The 12400-nt window shown below is 36.9% G+C and overlaps 1 protein-coding gene across 2 annotated transcripts in view; it reads left to right on the top strand.

The window, feature by feature from the left end:
- Nucleotides 1-12400, top strand: part of TBC1D30 (TBC1 domain family member 30) — a 75503-nt gene that overhangs the window by 1007 nt on the left and 62096 nt on the right. For both annotated transcript variants that reach the window (XM_073900710.1, XM_073900709.1), the window contains exon 2: nucleotides 4362-4526. In XM_073900710.1, coding sequence (XP_073756811.1) covers nucleotides 4362-4526 — 165 coding nt within the window. The remainder of the gene's footprint in view (nucleotides 1-4361; nucleotides 4527-12400) is intronic.

The following is a 12400-nucleotide window of genomic DNA, read 5'->3' as shown; positions in this document are numbered from 1 at the left end:
GAGAGGCGACTCCTGCGGCGGCTGATTTTTTTTTTTTTCTTTCCCCTACTCCGCCCTCCCCTGGCTACAGCACTAGGATAGTGTTTCACTAGTGAGGCAGAATAATTCGATAATGCAGTTTCTAAGCAGAGCGGATGAATTCCATTTCTGCCGGCCTGTCTGGTTTCGGGAAGCTCTAGGTGGATTTTCCTTCCCCCCCGTCGGTGGAGGATTAGTGGAGGGTCCTACTGTGTTGGCACTATCACAGGATTTGACTGCTGGTACCTTCAGTTGGGAAGGTCGATCTGAAAATGGCCTTGCTTTTGGTGGGGCAGAGGCTAATTTGGTATTTCTTTCGTTATCAGACTCTGATGCTCACGTCCTAATTGAGATCCCCCCCCCCCAACTGTTCATAATAGTTTGCCTTTCAGGCACTAACACAGTTATTACAGTTGCCTTTTTTATAGGTATATCAAGACTTCAATTTACAGAATGAAGTGGGATGTGGAAAACATGCTAGGTCACCATAACAGTTCTTGAATTAATGTCCTTGTGCTAAATTACCAGGAGAGGGAGGAAGGAGAGGATACTATAGAATGGTCTCCTGTCTCCTAATTGTAATCAGTCTAGCTGGTGCCAGCGAGGGGGAAAACACACACACACCAGAAAAGGAATAAATCTGTCAGCTTTCTCAAATCTATGTAAACAGCTTTCAACTTCCTCTTTTGGCTTCCTAGCAAAGGTTTTTTTTTTTTTCCCCCCAAGCTGATTGTTACAAATGGCTTACACCTTCCTCCCCCTGCCTGGGACTTTGCCTGGAATAGTGCCATTTCATTTTATACAGTTATTTGGCTGTTCTCAGTGTCTTGTTTATGCCAAGAGTTCCGTAGGGCAATAGTTCTTTCAGAATCCAACAAAGTCGATTTTGAAGAATTATGATTTGGCTTTCTGTTTTTACAAGACTGTTCACTTTTCATTACTGAGCAAATTCTGGGGATTGGTAATTTCCTTTTGGAAGAGGAAATTTGGCAAGCTAAATTGTAAAGAAGAGGTAACAGTACAGCTTTGCACGTGGATTTCAAACCAGTGACCACTCTATTAATTCATAAGACCTCTAAGAGTCTGTTTTTTCTAAGTCTCAGTCTTCTTGTATGGTTAGTTGCCTGCTAACCTTTTCTTTCCTTTAAGTGAACCCTCTTAGAATGAACAAAAGTGCCATATTCTAGCAGTCTTACACACAGACACCCCTTTATTGATGAAGATCATTAGAATACTAAGAATAAAGAAACAGGTTGGAAGCACCTGAAAACAGCTGCCTGCATAATTTCATAGTTTATTAGATTACTTGATTTTTTTCAGGGTCAAAAAATGTCCCTGCTAACATAATGCTGAGTAAGAATTTCATATAATGCAGATAACTGGTGTGTTAATTCACTCTTCTCTCTATGAGGAATTTCGCTGTAGCACCTATTTAAAGATATTTAGCATATGTGGGTCCTTCACTTACGTGAGGCGTGAAAATGATTTCTCAGGAAATCTTGGCTCCTCAGCATTTTCATAAAGGCGGTGGACTTTGAGGTCAGAATGGAGCTGAGAGCCTGCCATTCTTCATTCCTAGCTGTGTGACCTTGGACAAGCTTTTTAACCTTTCTGTGTTTCATTTTCCGCACTTGCAGATGGGGATAATAATAACATCTAACCCGAGAGAGGGCTGTGGTGATAATTATATAAGTTAATGTCTGTAAAGTGCTCAACAAATGTTAGATAGTATTTTTATTGTCATCGTATACACCAGAATGCCTTAGAGAGGAGGTTGTCCACTCCTTGTCAGTTGATGGTCTCACTTTTGCTCATTTATTTAACACTCATTTAACAGCAAAAGTGGCTGATGTGGGGCATACAAAGATAAAGGAGACCTTATTTCTGTCTTCAGGACAGAAATACATCAGCAGATATTGCTGTAGAAGACATTTCTAAACTCACCTCTGAAGATTTTTCCCATATTGGACAATACATAGAATTCAGAGAATCACAGAGCTGTAGGTACCTAACAATCACTAAAAATGACTCTTTTTTGGAAGAAATCTGTAATGTAAATGCAAGATGATGATATTCCTACCCTTTTTCTTTCTGGAAGGAAAAATTTTCAACATTCAAAGAAAGGCTCTTCGCTCTGTGGAAGGAATCTAGGAACGAACAGCCTCTGATCTCCTCTTGTAACTTGTTTCCATATGTAATTGTCCTTAAAGCACAAATATTATCATTTAATGTAAATGTGCTCTTCCCACTATATACCACCATGTTTAAACTCAAGGTAAGAGAAATAACTGGCCTTTGTTCTCTTCCTCATAGTAATCCCTTATTCTTATTTTAGTGTTCTTTATATTGATGTTTATAAAGAGTATTCACATTTGTTTCTCAGAATAATCTTGTATGCTAAGCAGCATTTGAGACTCAGAGCACTACCTTGCCTAAAATCACAAAGATAGTTGCTTGGTCCAAAGGGAGTTCTTTTTTTTAATTTTTTTATTTTTATTTTTTTTAAATTTTATTATGTTGTGGTAGTCACCATACAATACATCATTAGTTTTTGATGTAGTGATCCACGATCCATTGTTTATTTATTTATTTAAATTTTATTATGTTATGTTAGTCACCATACAATACATCATTCGTTTTTGATGCAAAGGGAGTTCTTTTTAAGGTCAAATGCATTTTCCATGATGTGGTCAAATACGACTGCTGTTAAAGGACCCCCCTTGCACTTGCACTTCTGTTATACAGACCCCCAAAGTTCATTTTCTTTGATCTCTGGAATTTTTTTTTACTTTCGAACACTTCTTTTCTTTTCTTCTGGCCCCTACTAGTTTTTCCAAATCCCCTTAAAAATGAATGGATCCAGAGGTGCCTGGGTGGCTCACTTGTTAAGCGTCTGCCTTCGGCTCAGGTCGTATTTCCACGGTCCTGGGATCGGGCCCCACATCAGGCTCCTAGCTCAGCGGGAAGCCTGCTTCTCCCTCTCCCACTCCCCCTGCTTGTGTTCCCTCTCTCACTGTGTCTCTCTCTCTCTCAAATAAGTAAATAAAAAAATCTTAAAAAAAAAAAAATGAATGGATCCAAATCCCACCCGGGACGTTTAATGAGGGCCTAGCCAATGCCAGGTTGAATGGAAGCTTCTTGCCTGACTGGCAGGTCACACTGTAGAGACTAGTGATAATATCAGGTGACAAACGGGTGGCTGGATTGCTTAGTTGGTTAAGTGTCTGCCTTTGGCTCTGGTCGTGATCCTAGGATCCTGGGATGGAGCCCCGTGTTGAGCTCCCTGCTGAACAGGTAGCCTGCTTCTCCCTCCCCCTCTGCCCCTACCCCCACTTGTGCTCTCTCTATCAAATAAATAATAAGTTCTTTAAAAAAAAAGTGTGACAAACAGAACTCCCAAATTGTAATGATTATTCGTATAAAGATTGTCAATAGTTTTGATTCCCAAATCTTTTTTCACTTGTGGAAAACAGCTGTTGGGAATATTCATTTTATGAATGTAGAATTATCCTTAATTTATCTGTTTAAAGGAAATGTATTTTCTATAATATTTGAAAAATTGCTGAGTTTCTAAAATGAAATATTGTACCTAATAGTCAAGCTATTGGAAGACTGTATATTTAAAACAAAACCAATATTGCTATATTCATCTACATTAGAAAATGTGGTTCTATTATTTACTTTTAACTGATCATGTACAAACATGTGAGTGCTTTTAAAAATATTTGTTATCAGCTATTAGGTTTATCATTGATATGACAGACTCAAAAGGATTCTTTTCTTATAAGCTTACCATCTGAGCACTTTAATGATACAAAATATACATGCCAATTTTCAGCAATGGAAGGTAAATTTGTAACCAGAGCTAAATAGGACAAGAGTCTTTGCTTACATGTTGCAAGTAGCTTCAGGGATGAAATTTATCTTACAGTATTTGTTTCCGTGACAGGACAGGAAATGGGTAAGTGACTTATTTGATCAGAATATCTCAGCTGGGTGCGCCTGTGTGGCTGAGTGGGTTAAGTGTCTGCTTTTGGCTCAGGTCATGATCTTGGGGGTCATGGGATCGAGACTCCCTCCTAGGCGAGTGGGGGGAGTTTGCTTCTTTCTCTCCTTCTGCTGCTCCCCCCGACCCCTGCTCCTGCTTTCTCTCTCTCAAATAAATAAATAAAATCTTTAAAAAAAAAAAGAATATCTCAGCTGAATACATACACGTAATCCTGGGTGAGAATCCAGAATTACCTGGTTTAAATGGATATTCTAGATGTTTATCCTATGATTAGTATTATATTGGAATTTGTATTCCTCTCTGGGTATTTATTTTAATTTTTCTTTACTGATAGACACTACTGAACTGAAGACAATCCTTCGAGAGCTAAAGTACAGAATTGGTATTCAGTCAGCAAAGTTACTCCGGCAGCTGAAGCAAAAAGACAGGCTTCTGCACAAAGTACAGAGAAACTGCGATATTGTGACTGCATGCTTGCAGGCTGTGTCCCAGAAGCGAAGTAAGTGCGGGAGTGCGGGTTAGCCCTTTTGCCACATGTGTCTGGAATGTTAGTGGAGCTGAGCCAGTAGTCATGTTTTTGACTATATTGCAAAGTTTTAAATAGAAGCTTATAGGATTGGAACTAAGAACTATGAACAACTCAGTTTCGTAGTCTTTTGGTTGCAATGTATAGGTCAAGTCTGATGTTACAAACTTAGTTTTATTATTCTGGATTTGAAGCAGCACTTCATTTTGACAATGGTTATTTTTACCTGATGCTAAACAATGACTAAAATCGTGATTTTTAGAATTACATCAAAGAGACACAACCTAAAAGACATATCTTTGTTTTCTTATGCTGTGTCACTCTAATAAGTGCATTAAAAATTGACTTAGAAGGACACTTTTGTAATAGGATCTTACAACTTGCTTTGAAATCTAAAAAGGACAAAATATTTTAACAAATGAAATCTGTCTCAGGGGTCATCCATTCATAGCTAAGAGCTGCGTGGTTTGTTAATTGAGTTAAAAATGTTAAATCCCTGATCCATGTTAAATTCTAGATACAAAAGCTTGTGAATTAATTTTTAAATTCTCCATGCAGTAGTTTTATGTTTTATTCTGCTAACATGTCCTTATTTTTGTTTTGTATTCTTTATTAACATGCAGCATGGCAGAACAGTATGTTCAGGTATGGCAAATAGAGGTACCAATGATGCTTTGATAAAATGCCTGTGACAGCTTTTTAGGTGCATGTGCAAGTTAGTTGCCTTACTTTGTTTCTTTACCCTGTCACATTTTATATATAAAGTGATACCTTTTACAGTTTTTTTTTTTAATTCCAAGTTAAGATGTGTTTGTTTTCATAAAGCGATTTTCAGGGTTCATTAGTTTCAGATAATAAAAGGAATGGCTTAAATTCCATTCTTCTGCTTATTATTAAAAGTAAATACCATGTTTTCTTCCTCCTGTTTTATTTTACCACTTTTTGTTATCCCCAAATTATTATTCTTGCTGTTTACTAAAGAAGGTTTCAAACTAATGTATATTAAACAGAATGTTGCTTAATTATATAATGATATAATGGTCCATGCAGAAAGCAGGGGTGTCATTGAATATACTGGTTTTGAATAGGGTTTTCTCCAGAGCCAGGCACTTGTCTGAAATAGCTAGAAAAGGAGAATACAGACGTAGATGGACGTACACATCTACGTATATTTATATATGTCTATCTACAAAAATTAGCATGTGTTGTAGGTATTTGATATTTTTCCATAGATTCTGATGGATTCCCAAGTGTCTAGTAAAAATGCTGTTATTTTCCCCTTTTATTTTGAAATAACTTGATTTTTCTTTTTGTCAACTGTGTTTTCATCTATCCATTATTATTGTTTGTACCAGAAGCACAAAGTGGTAAATGCATGGAGTTTGGATGTGTGGGAAAGTCTAAGAGGGAATGGAACCAGTGTAAGGAGACAGAGAGGAATGTCTGACTGGCACAGGATCAGGGGTTGATAATTACCAGGGACTCTGATAATCGTTTAGAGTTTAAATTTACTTGACTGGTAAAAGGACTGGCATTTGTGTCTTTTTAGAAAAATGTGTTCACAAGCACCTAATTCAATTTGTGAATTTGTGAATGCAGCCTTCCTATGTATTTTAGAACTTATCTCTTTAAGTCTAGCCACGATTTTGTATTTCAGAGAGTATGGGCTTAATGCCTTTTAACCTTGGGAGTTCAATGATCACCTTGGTAATAAGACTTAAAACTAAATGGAACAGAATGTTTTTTGTTGAATTAAGAAATGACAGTGGATCAGATTTATCATTCTCATCATATGATATTATATTATGATGTAGACATTGTTCAAGATTTGACTGAATAGTTATTTCTCCAGAGTTTAGATGTTTTGTGACTAAATGTCTGATTCTTGTAGTTGCACATTTTGCCTCTTTCCTCAAAGTCAACTAATAGATACATTTGATTAGAATTCTAAAGAATTTAGATTTCACTATTTTATACTGAATAACTGAGCTTTCATTTTAGTAGTGATTGGCAGTGATGCATTTAAGAACAACATGCGTGTTGATTTCTTTGTTTTTAATATGCAAAAGTCCAGATAACCCCCATTACCCCCTCCGTATATGGATCCAGTGCTTATAATTCTTTCCATAAGTGATGTTCCCCCTTCCATTACATGTTATAATATAAAACTATTTTAATCTTTAATTAAAATGGGTCATTTCTTGATGATACACCAAAGGGGATGTAGTGATTTCATAAGTAAGTGTGGATTATGAGCCAAAATGACTAGATCGTTTTTATTTTGAACACGTATGATGTAACTGCCTGGATTTTATAGTTTCCTATACCAAGCCTTATGGTAGAATCCCTTTATTTTAAAACAGGGATGGCGTTAAGAAGAGCAGGATTGCTATTTGCCTTCTAGAAATGCAGATTTTCTCCCTATATTTAACTGTCTAAGGATAACCATGGTGTAACCAAGTTAATATTAATAACAAAATTAATGATAAGAATGAGAGCAGTGGTCACTGTTCATTAGGTACATGGAGTTGTGCAGGAAAATCCACCTCCCGGCTTCAAGACAATGAGAAGAATAAGATGAATATTTGGCCAGGAGTTTGATTCTGATGTTAAGATTTCTAAGTGATTTGCTTATCTTATGGTTTAACTATTTTTTCCTGAAGACAGAAGGGAGGCCCTTTTAATTATCAGCATTTCCTAATTTTACAATTTTCTGCATTGGTGTAGTAAATACTTAAGTTATTTATGCTGGTTGCGTTTGTGAAATAGTAGTATAAGTCAAGTGATAAAATTTAGCTGTCGTTGGAAAACTGTGGTAAGAGAAAAGGATGGAAAAAATGTGAACATTCATGGAAGTATGGTCTTTATTTTAGCCTTGTCAATAAGCACAAGAATTTTAAACAGCTTACAGCCTCGTTTGATTGATGTGTCTACTCTGGCATCTTGAAAATAATGTGATTAAATCTTGCTATCATGAATGCCTGGCAGACACTGACACTTGTCAAATGGTCAATGGGCCTTGTTCCTCTTTTCCTGTGGTTGTCTTCTCTAGAATAGTACCTTGTTCTCTGCTGCAGGAGAAGGAATTTGTGTGGCTCTGAGTTTGGTGGCACTGACATTCAACATTTCCTGCTAAGAAACAATTCTCTGTGTTTTTAAAACAAAGTATAAAAGTAAATATTTGCATAAAAAAAGTAAATGTACTCAACCAGCCATTCCACTCCTAGAGAATTGAACATAGGAATGTTCATAGCAGCATTATTCTTAATGGCCCCAAAGTGAAAACAACTCACATGTCTATCAATGGATGAATGGATTAACAAAAGTGGTATATCCACATAATGGAATAGTATTCAGTCATAAACAGGAATGAAGTACTGATTCATGTTACAACATGGATGACCCTTGAACACATTATACCAAGTGAAAGAAGCAAGACACAAAAGTCCATGTATTGTATGCTTCTATTTGGAATGTCCAAAAGAGGTAAATCCATGGAAATTGAAAGTCGATTAGTGGTTGTCAGGGGCTAGGGTAGGGAGAATGAGGACTAACTGCTAATGCTATGGTTTTTTTACGGGGGTAATGAAAATGTTCTGTAATTAGGTAGGGGTGATGGTTACACAATTTTGTGAATATACTAGAAATTGCTACATTATACAGTTTAAAAGGGTGAATTTTATGGTGTGTGAATTATATCTCAATAAACAGTGTTAAAAATAATATACTCCTTATGGAAACTTTGGAAAATACAAAATTATAAAAAGAAGAGGAAAAATCATTTTCTAAAGATAATCTTTTTATAGTTCTAAATATTTATTCAAGTGTTTTTTTAAAGATTTATTCATTTTATTTTGAGAGAGAAAGAGAGGGAGCACGAGCAGGGGGAAGGGTAGAGGGAGAGGAAGACAAGCAGACTTCCCACTGAGCAGGGAGCCCGATTCTGGGCTTGATCCCAGGACCCTGAGATAGTGACCTGAGCCAAAATCAAGAGTTGGGCGCTTTAACCGACTGAGCCACCCAGGTGCCCCTCAAGTTGTTTTTTATACAAAGTTTTTCCAAAGTCAGTGTACTAAATAACATTTATGTATCCTGCCTTTTCATGTAATATCACAAGCTAGTGCCATTGACATAAATTATCCGTAAATAGAATTTTGAATGATTAATGTACTGCTTTTCAGTCTGTCGTTTTGTTTTGTTATAACAATGTAATAGTGAAAAATCTTTCAGTCATGAGTACAGAAACACAACTTAAACTGATTTAAGTGAAAAAGGAAATTGATTGGCTTACGTAATTAAAACTCCAGGGATGTGGCTTCGGGTGTAACCAAATCAGATACAGCTGTTCAAATAGTTATCTTTAAGACTGATTTCATCTCTTAGCTGTGCTTTCCTCTGCATTGAATAACACCAAAATGGCCAAAATAGCAGCTCCAATTAAACAACCTTACCTGAAAGAATGGATCTCTTTTTCTCTTTTTCCATAGAAAGTTCCATAATAACTTTCCAGAAAGTTCCATAATTCACTTTCCTTAACCTAGCTGGGTCACCTGCTCACTAAAAATCAATAAGTATTTATGTGTGTAAGAAGGTGGTAAAGTGATAAGTACTATAGGAAATTAAAAAAAAAAAACACAGGTAAAGGCAGATTTGGAGTGGCCAACAATTGGTACTAATGTTGCCAGTCTTTTAAATTTTAACTATTCTAATGAGTGTTTGTTTAGTATCTGTGTGATTTTTATTTTCATTTTGCTGATTACTCATGTGGTTCAGTACCTCTTCATATGTTTATTGGCTGTTTGTCTCCAAAGAAAAGGATTGTCTACTTTTTCTTATAGATCTGCAGGAGTTTTTAAAGTGTTCTGCATATGAAGTTATTTATTTTAGATAGAGAGAGGAAGTGCAAGCTGGGGGAGGGGTAGGGGGAGAGGGAGAAAATCTCAAGCAGGTTCCCTGCTGAGTGTGGAGCCCAACACCAAGCTCCACAAAGGGCTTAATCCCAGACCCAGGAGATCATGACCTGAGCCAAGAGTCAGATGCTCAACCAACTGAGCCACCCAGGTGCCCCAAGGTCTTTTACCTCTTTGCTTAGGTTTATTCCTAGGTATCTTATGGTTTTTGGTATATTTACAGTTTTCTGTGTAGAGGTCTCACATATCTTTTACTAGATTTATTCTTAGATAGTTGAGGTTTCTTGATGCTATTTTAAATTGGTATGTTTTAAAAAATTCATTTTCTATTTGTTCCTAATACATAGAAATATGGTTGTTCTCTGCATATTGACCTTATATCCAACACTCTTACTTTTTTGTTGTTGATTCTAATTAACTATAAATTCTTTTGTATTTTATATTTTTTGATTTTTGATTTTATTTTATTTTTTAAAATATTTGAGAGAGAGAGAGAGAGAGAGAGAGAGAGAGAGCACAAGCTGGGGGAGGGGCAGAGGGAGGAGGAGAAGCAGACTCCCCGCTGAGCAGGGAGCCCAATGCGGGGCTCGATCCCAGGACCCTGGGATCAAGATGAGCTGAAGGCAGATGTTTAACCGACTGAGCCACCCAGGTACCCCTATTTTATTATTTTTAAAAGATTTTTTTAAGAGAGGGGAGGGGCAGAGGGAGAGAGAGAGAGACAAAATCTTAAGCAGGCTCTGTGCCCAGTGCTGAGTCTGATGTGGGGCTCAAACCTGAGCCAAAATCAAGAGTCAGATGCTTAACTGACTGAGCCACCCAGGGGCCCCAAAGATTTTAGTTTCTTTTAAGTAATCTCTACATCCAATGTGGGGCTCAAACTGACATCCCTGAGACCAAGAGTCACATGCTCCATTAACTGAGCCAGCCAGGTGCCCCAGTAAATTCTTTTGTATTTTTTTTCTTTTGTATTTTTTAAAGAAGATAACCTTTATCATCTGTGAATACTGTTAGTTTTATGTCAGTTTTCATTACCATTCTTTCATTTCTTGTTCTTGTTTAGTTAGGACAAGGATAACCTCAACCTGGTTATGACCTCCAGGATAATGTTGAATAGAAGTAGTGATAATGGGGTGAAATTTTTATCGGAGGAACAATCTCAGAGGGAAGGTGTTTTTTTTTTTTTCGCCCTATCATTTCCCCATTAAGTACAATGCTTACTGAAAGTTTTATGTAGAAATCTTTTATCAAATTAAGGAAATTCTCTTGTTCAATTTGCTAAGACATTGAACTTTATCATATACTTTATTGCCATATTGAGATAATATGTTGAATGTTAAAACAACTTTGCATTCCTGCAAATATCCTGAGTCATGAGATACATGTACATATATATACATACATATGTATATATGTGTATGTATATATTGCTGGATTTGATTTGTTAATATTTTGTTGATGATTATTATGGCTATGTTCATGAGTGACAAGCCTATAATTTTACTTTCTTATAATGTTCTTGTCAGGTTTTTGGAGCCTCATAAAAGAAGTTTCAGAATGTGCTCACTTTTTCCATTCTTTGGAAGAGACCATGTAAGACTGGAATTATTTCTTTCATGTTTGATAGAACTTGCTGATAAGGAGAGCCTAGGTGGCTCAGTTGGTTAATTGTCTGCCTTCGAGTCAGGTCACGATCTCCGGGTCCTGGGATCAAGCCCCGTGTTGGGCTCCCTGCTCAGCGGGGAGCCTGCTTCTCTCTCTCCCTCTGCCCCACCTCCTGCTCTTTCTCAAATAAATAAATAAAATCTTAAAAAAAAAAAAGAATTTGCTGGTAAAATATTTGGGCCTGAAGCTTTGTAAGAAGGTTTTAAATTATGGATTCAATCTAAAAAAATAATTATAGGCTTATTTATATTTTCTATTTCTTCTTACATCAGCTTTGGTACATTATATAGAATTTGCCCATTTCACATAACTTTTCACATTTATAGGCAGAAAATTTTAAAGACTATTTTTGGGGTTTCTTTGGTGTTTCAGGATATTAAAACAATTTCACGGATTTAAACAGGAATTCGATTACTACTTAAATTATCTTTTATTATAGAATGTATCATCATAAGAAGAGCATTCTAACACATATATGTGTTAGAAATAAATTAAAAAAAATAAAGTCCTATGTAAGTGGATATCTACCTACCAAGACTGAGTAATAATTACTAGCACATTAGAAGCTCCTGAGTGCTCCTCCCTGGTTGAAATTACCTCTCTTCCTCACATCTGTGTTAATCATTCCCTTAATTTTCTTTATAGCTTTTCTAACTCTTGTATACATTCCTAAACAATGTATAGTTTTGAGAAACTGAGTGGCAAGCCCAAGTCTGGTTGTACAGGGAAAGGGTAATTAATGTTGCCTCTGTTAGACAAAGGCTCCCCAAAGATAAACCAGTCTCTGGGTTACAGCCTGATGTTGGGTTCTCCTGAGAATGCACAGGACCCCCTTCTGGGGAAGCCAGGGAGCAAGGTTATAAACGAGTCCTGTGGCATCTTTTGCTGAGTGATCAGCTAAGTTGGGGGAGTGGCCTGCTTTTTATTTTTGATTCAAAGCTGACCACCGTGGCCTTGCTCTTGCTTGTATAAAGTAGGTCAAAGCAGAACACTTTTGTGGACATGGAAGGGAGGAGAGAGTGAGTGCTTTGTCAGCACATTGTGAGATAAACAAGTACAGATGAGAATGTGGACCTACTCTCCTAGGCATTCTGTCCTCGAGTTAGAAAGATGGTCCAGTAGCAGGAAGGATCTTGTGTTGACTGTCACTTGTTACACTCTGGACTGGTTGTGCTCAGTCTGGTGCACAGCTCTTACCTTGGGATTTCCCTTCCCTCTCTTTGCCTCTCTCCTGTGTTGGAACTTTTGTTCCCTATGTCCTATGTTTTCTTC

The sequence above is a fragment of the Callorhinus ursinus genome, unplaced genomic scaffold, assembly GCF_003265705.2.
Source record: "Callorhinus ursinus isolate GAN/ISIS: 27379988/994484 unplaced genomic scaffold, GSC_fseal_2.0 scaffold14, whole genome shotgun sequence".
NCBI lineage: Eukaryota > Metazoa > Chordata > Mammalia > Carnivora > Otariidae > Callorhinus > Callorhinus ursinus.
This window is presented reverse-complemented; position numbering and strand designations above follow the sequence as displayed.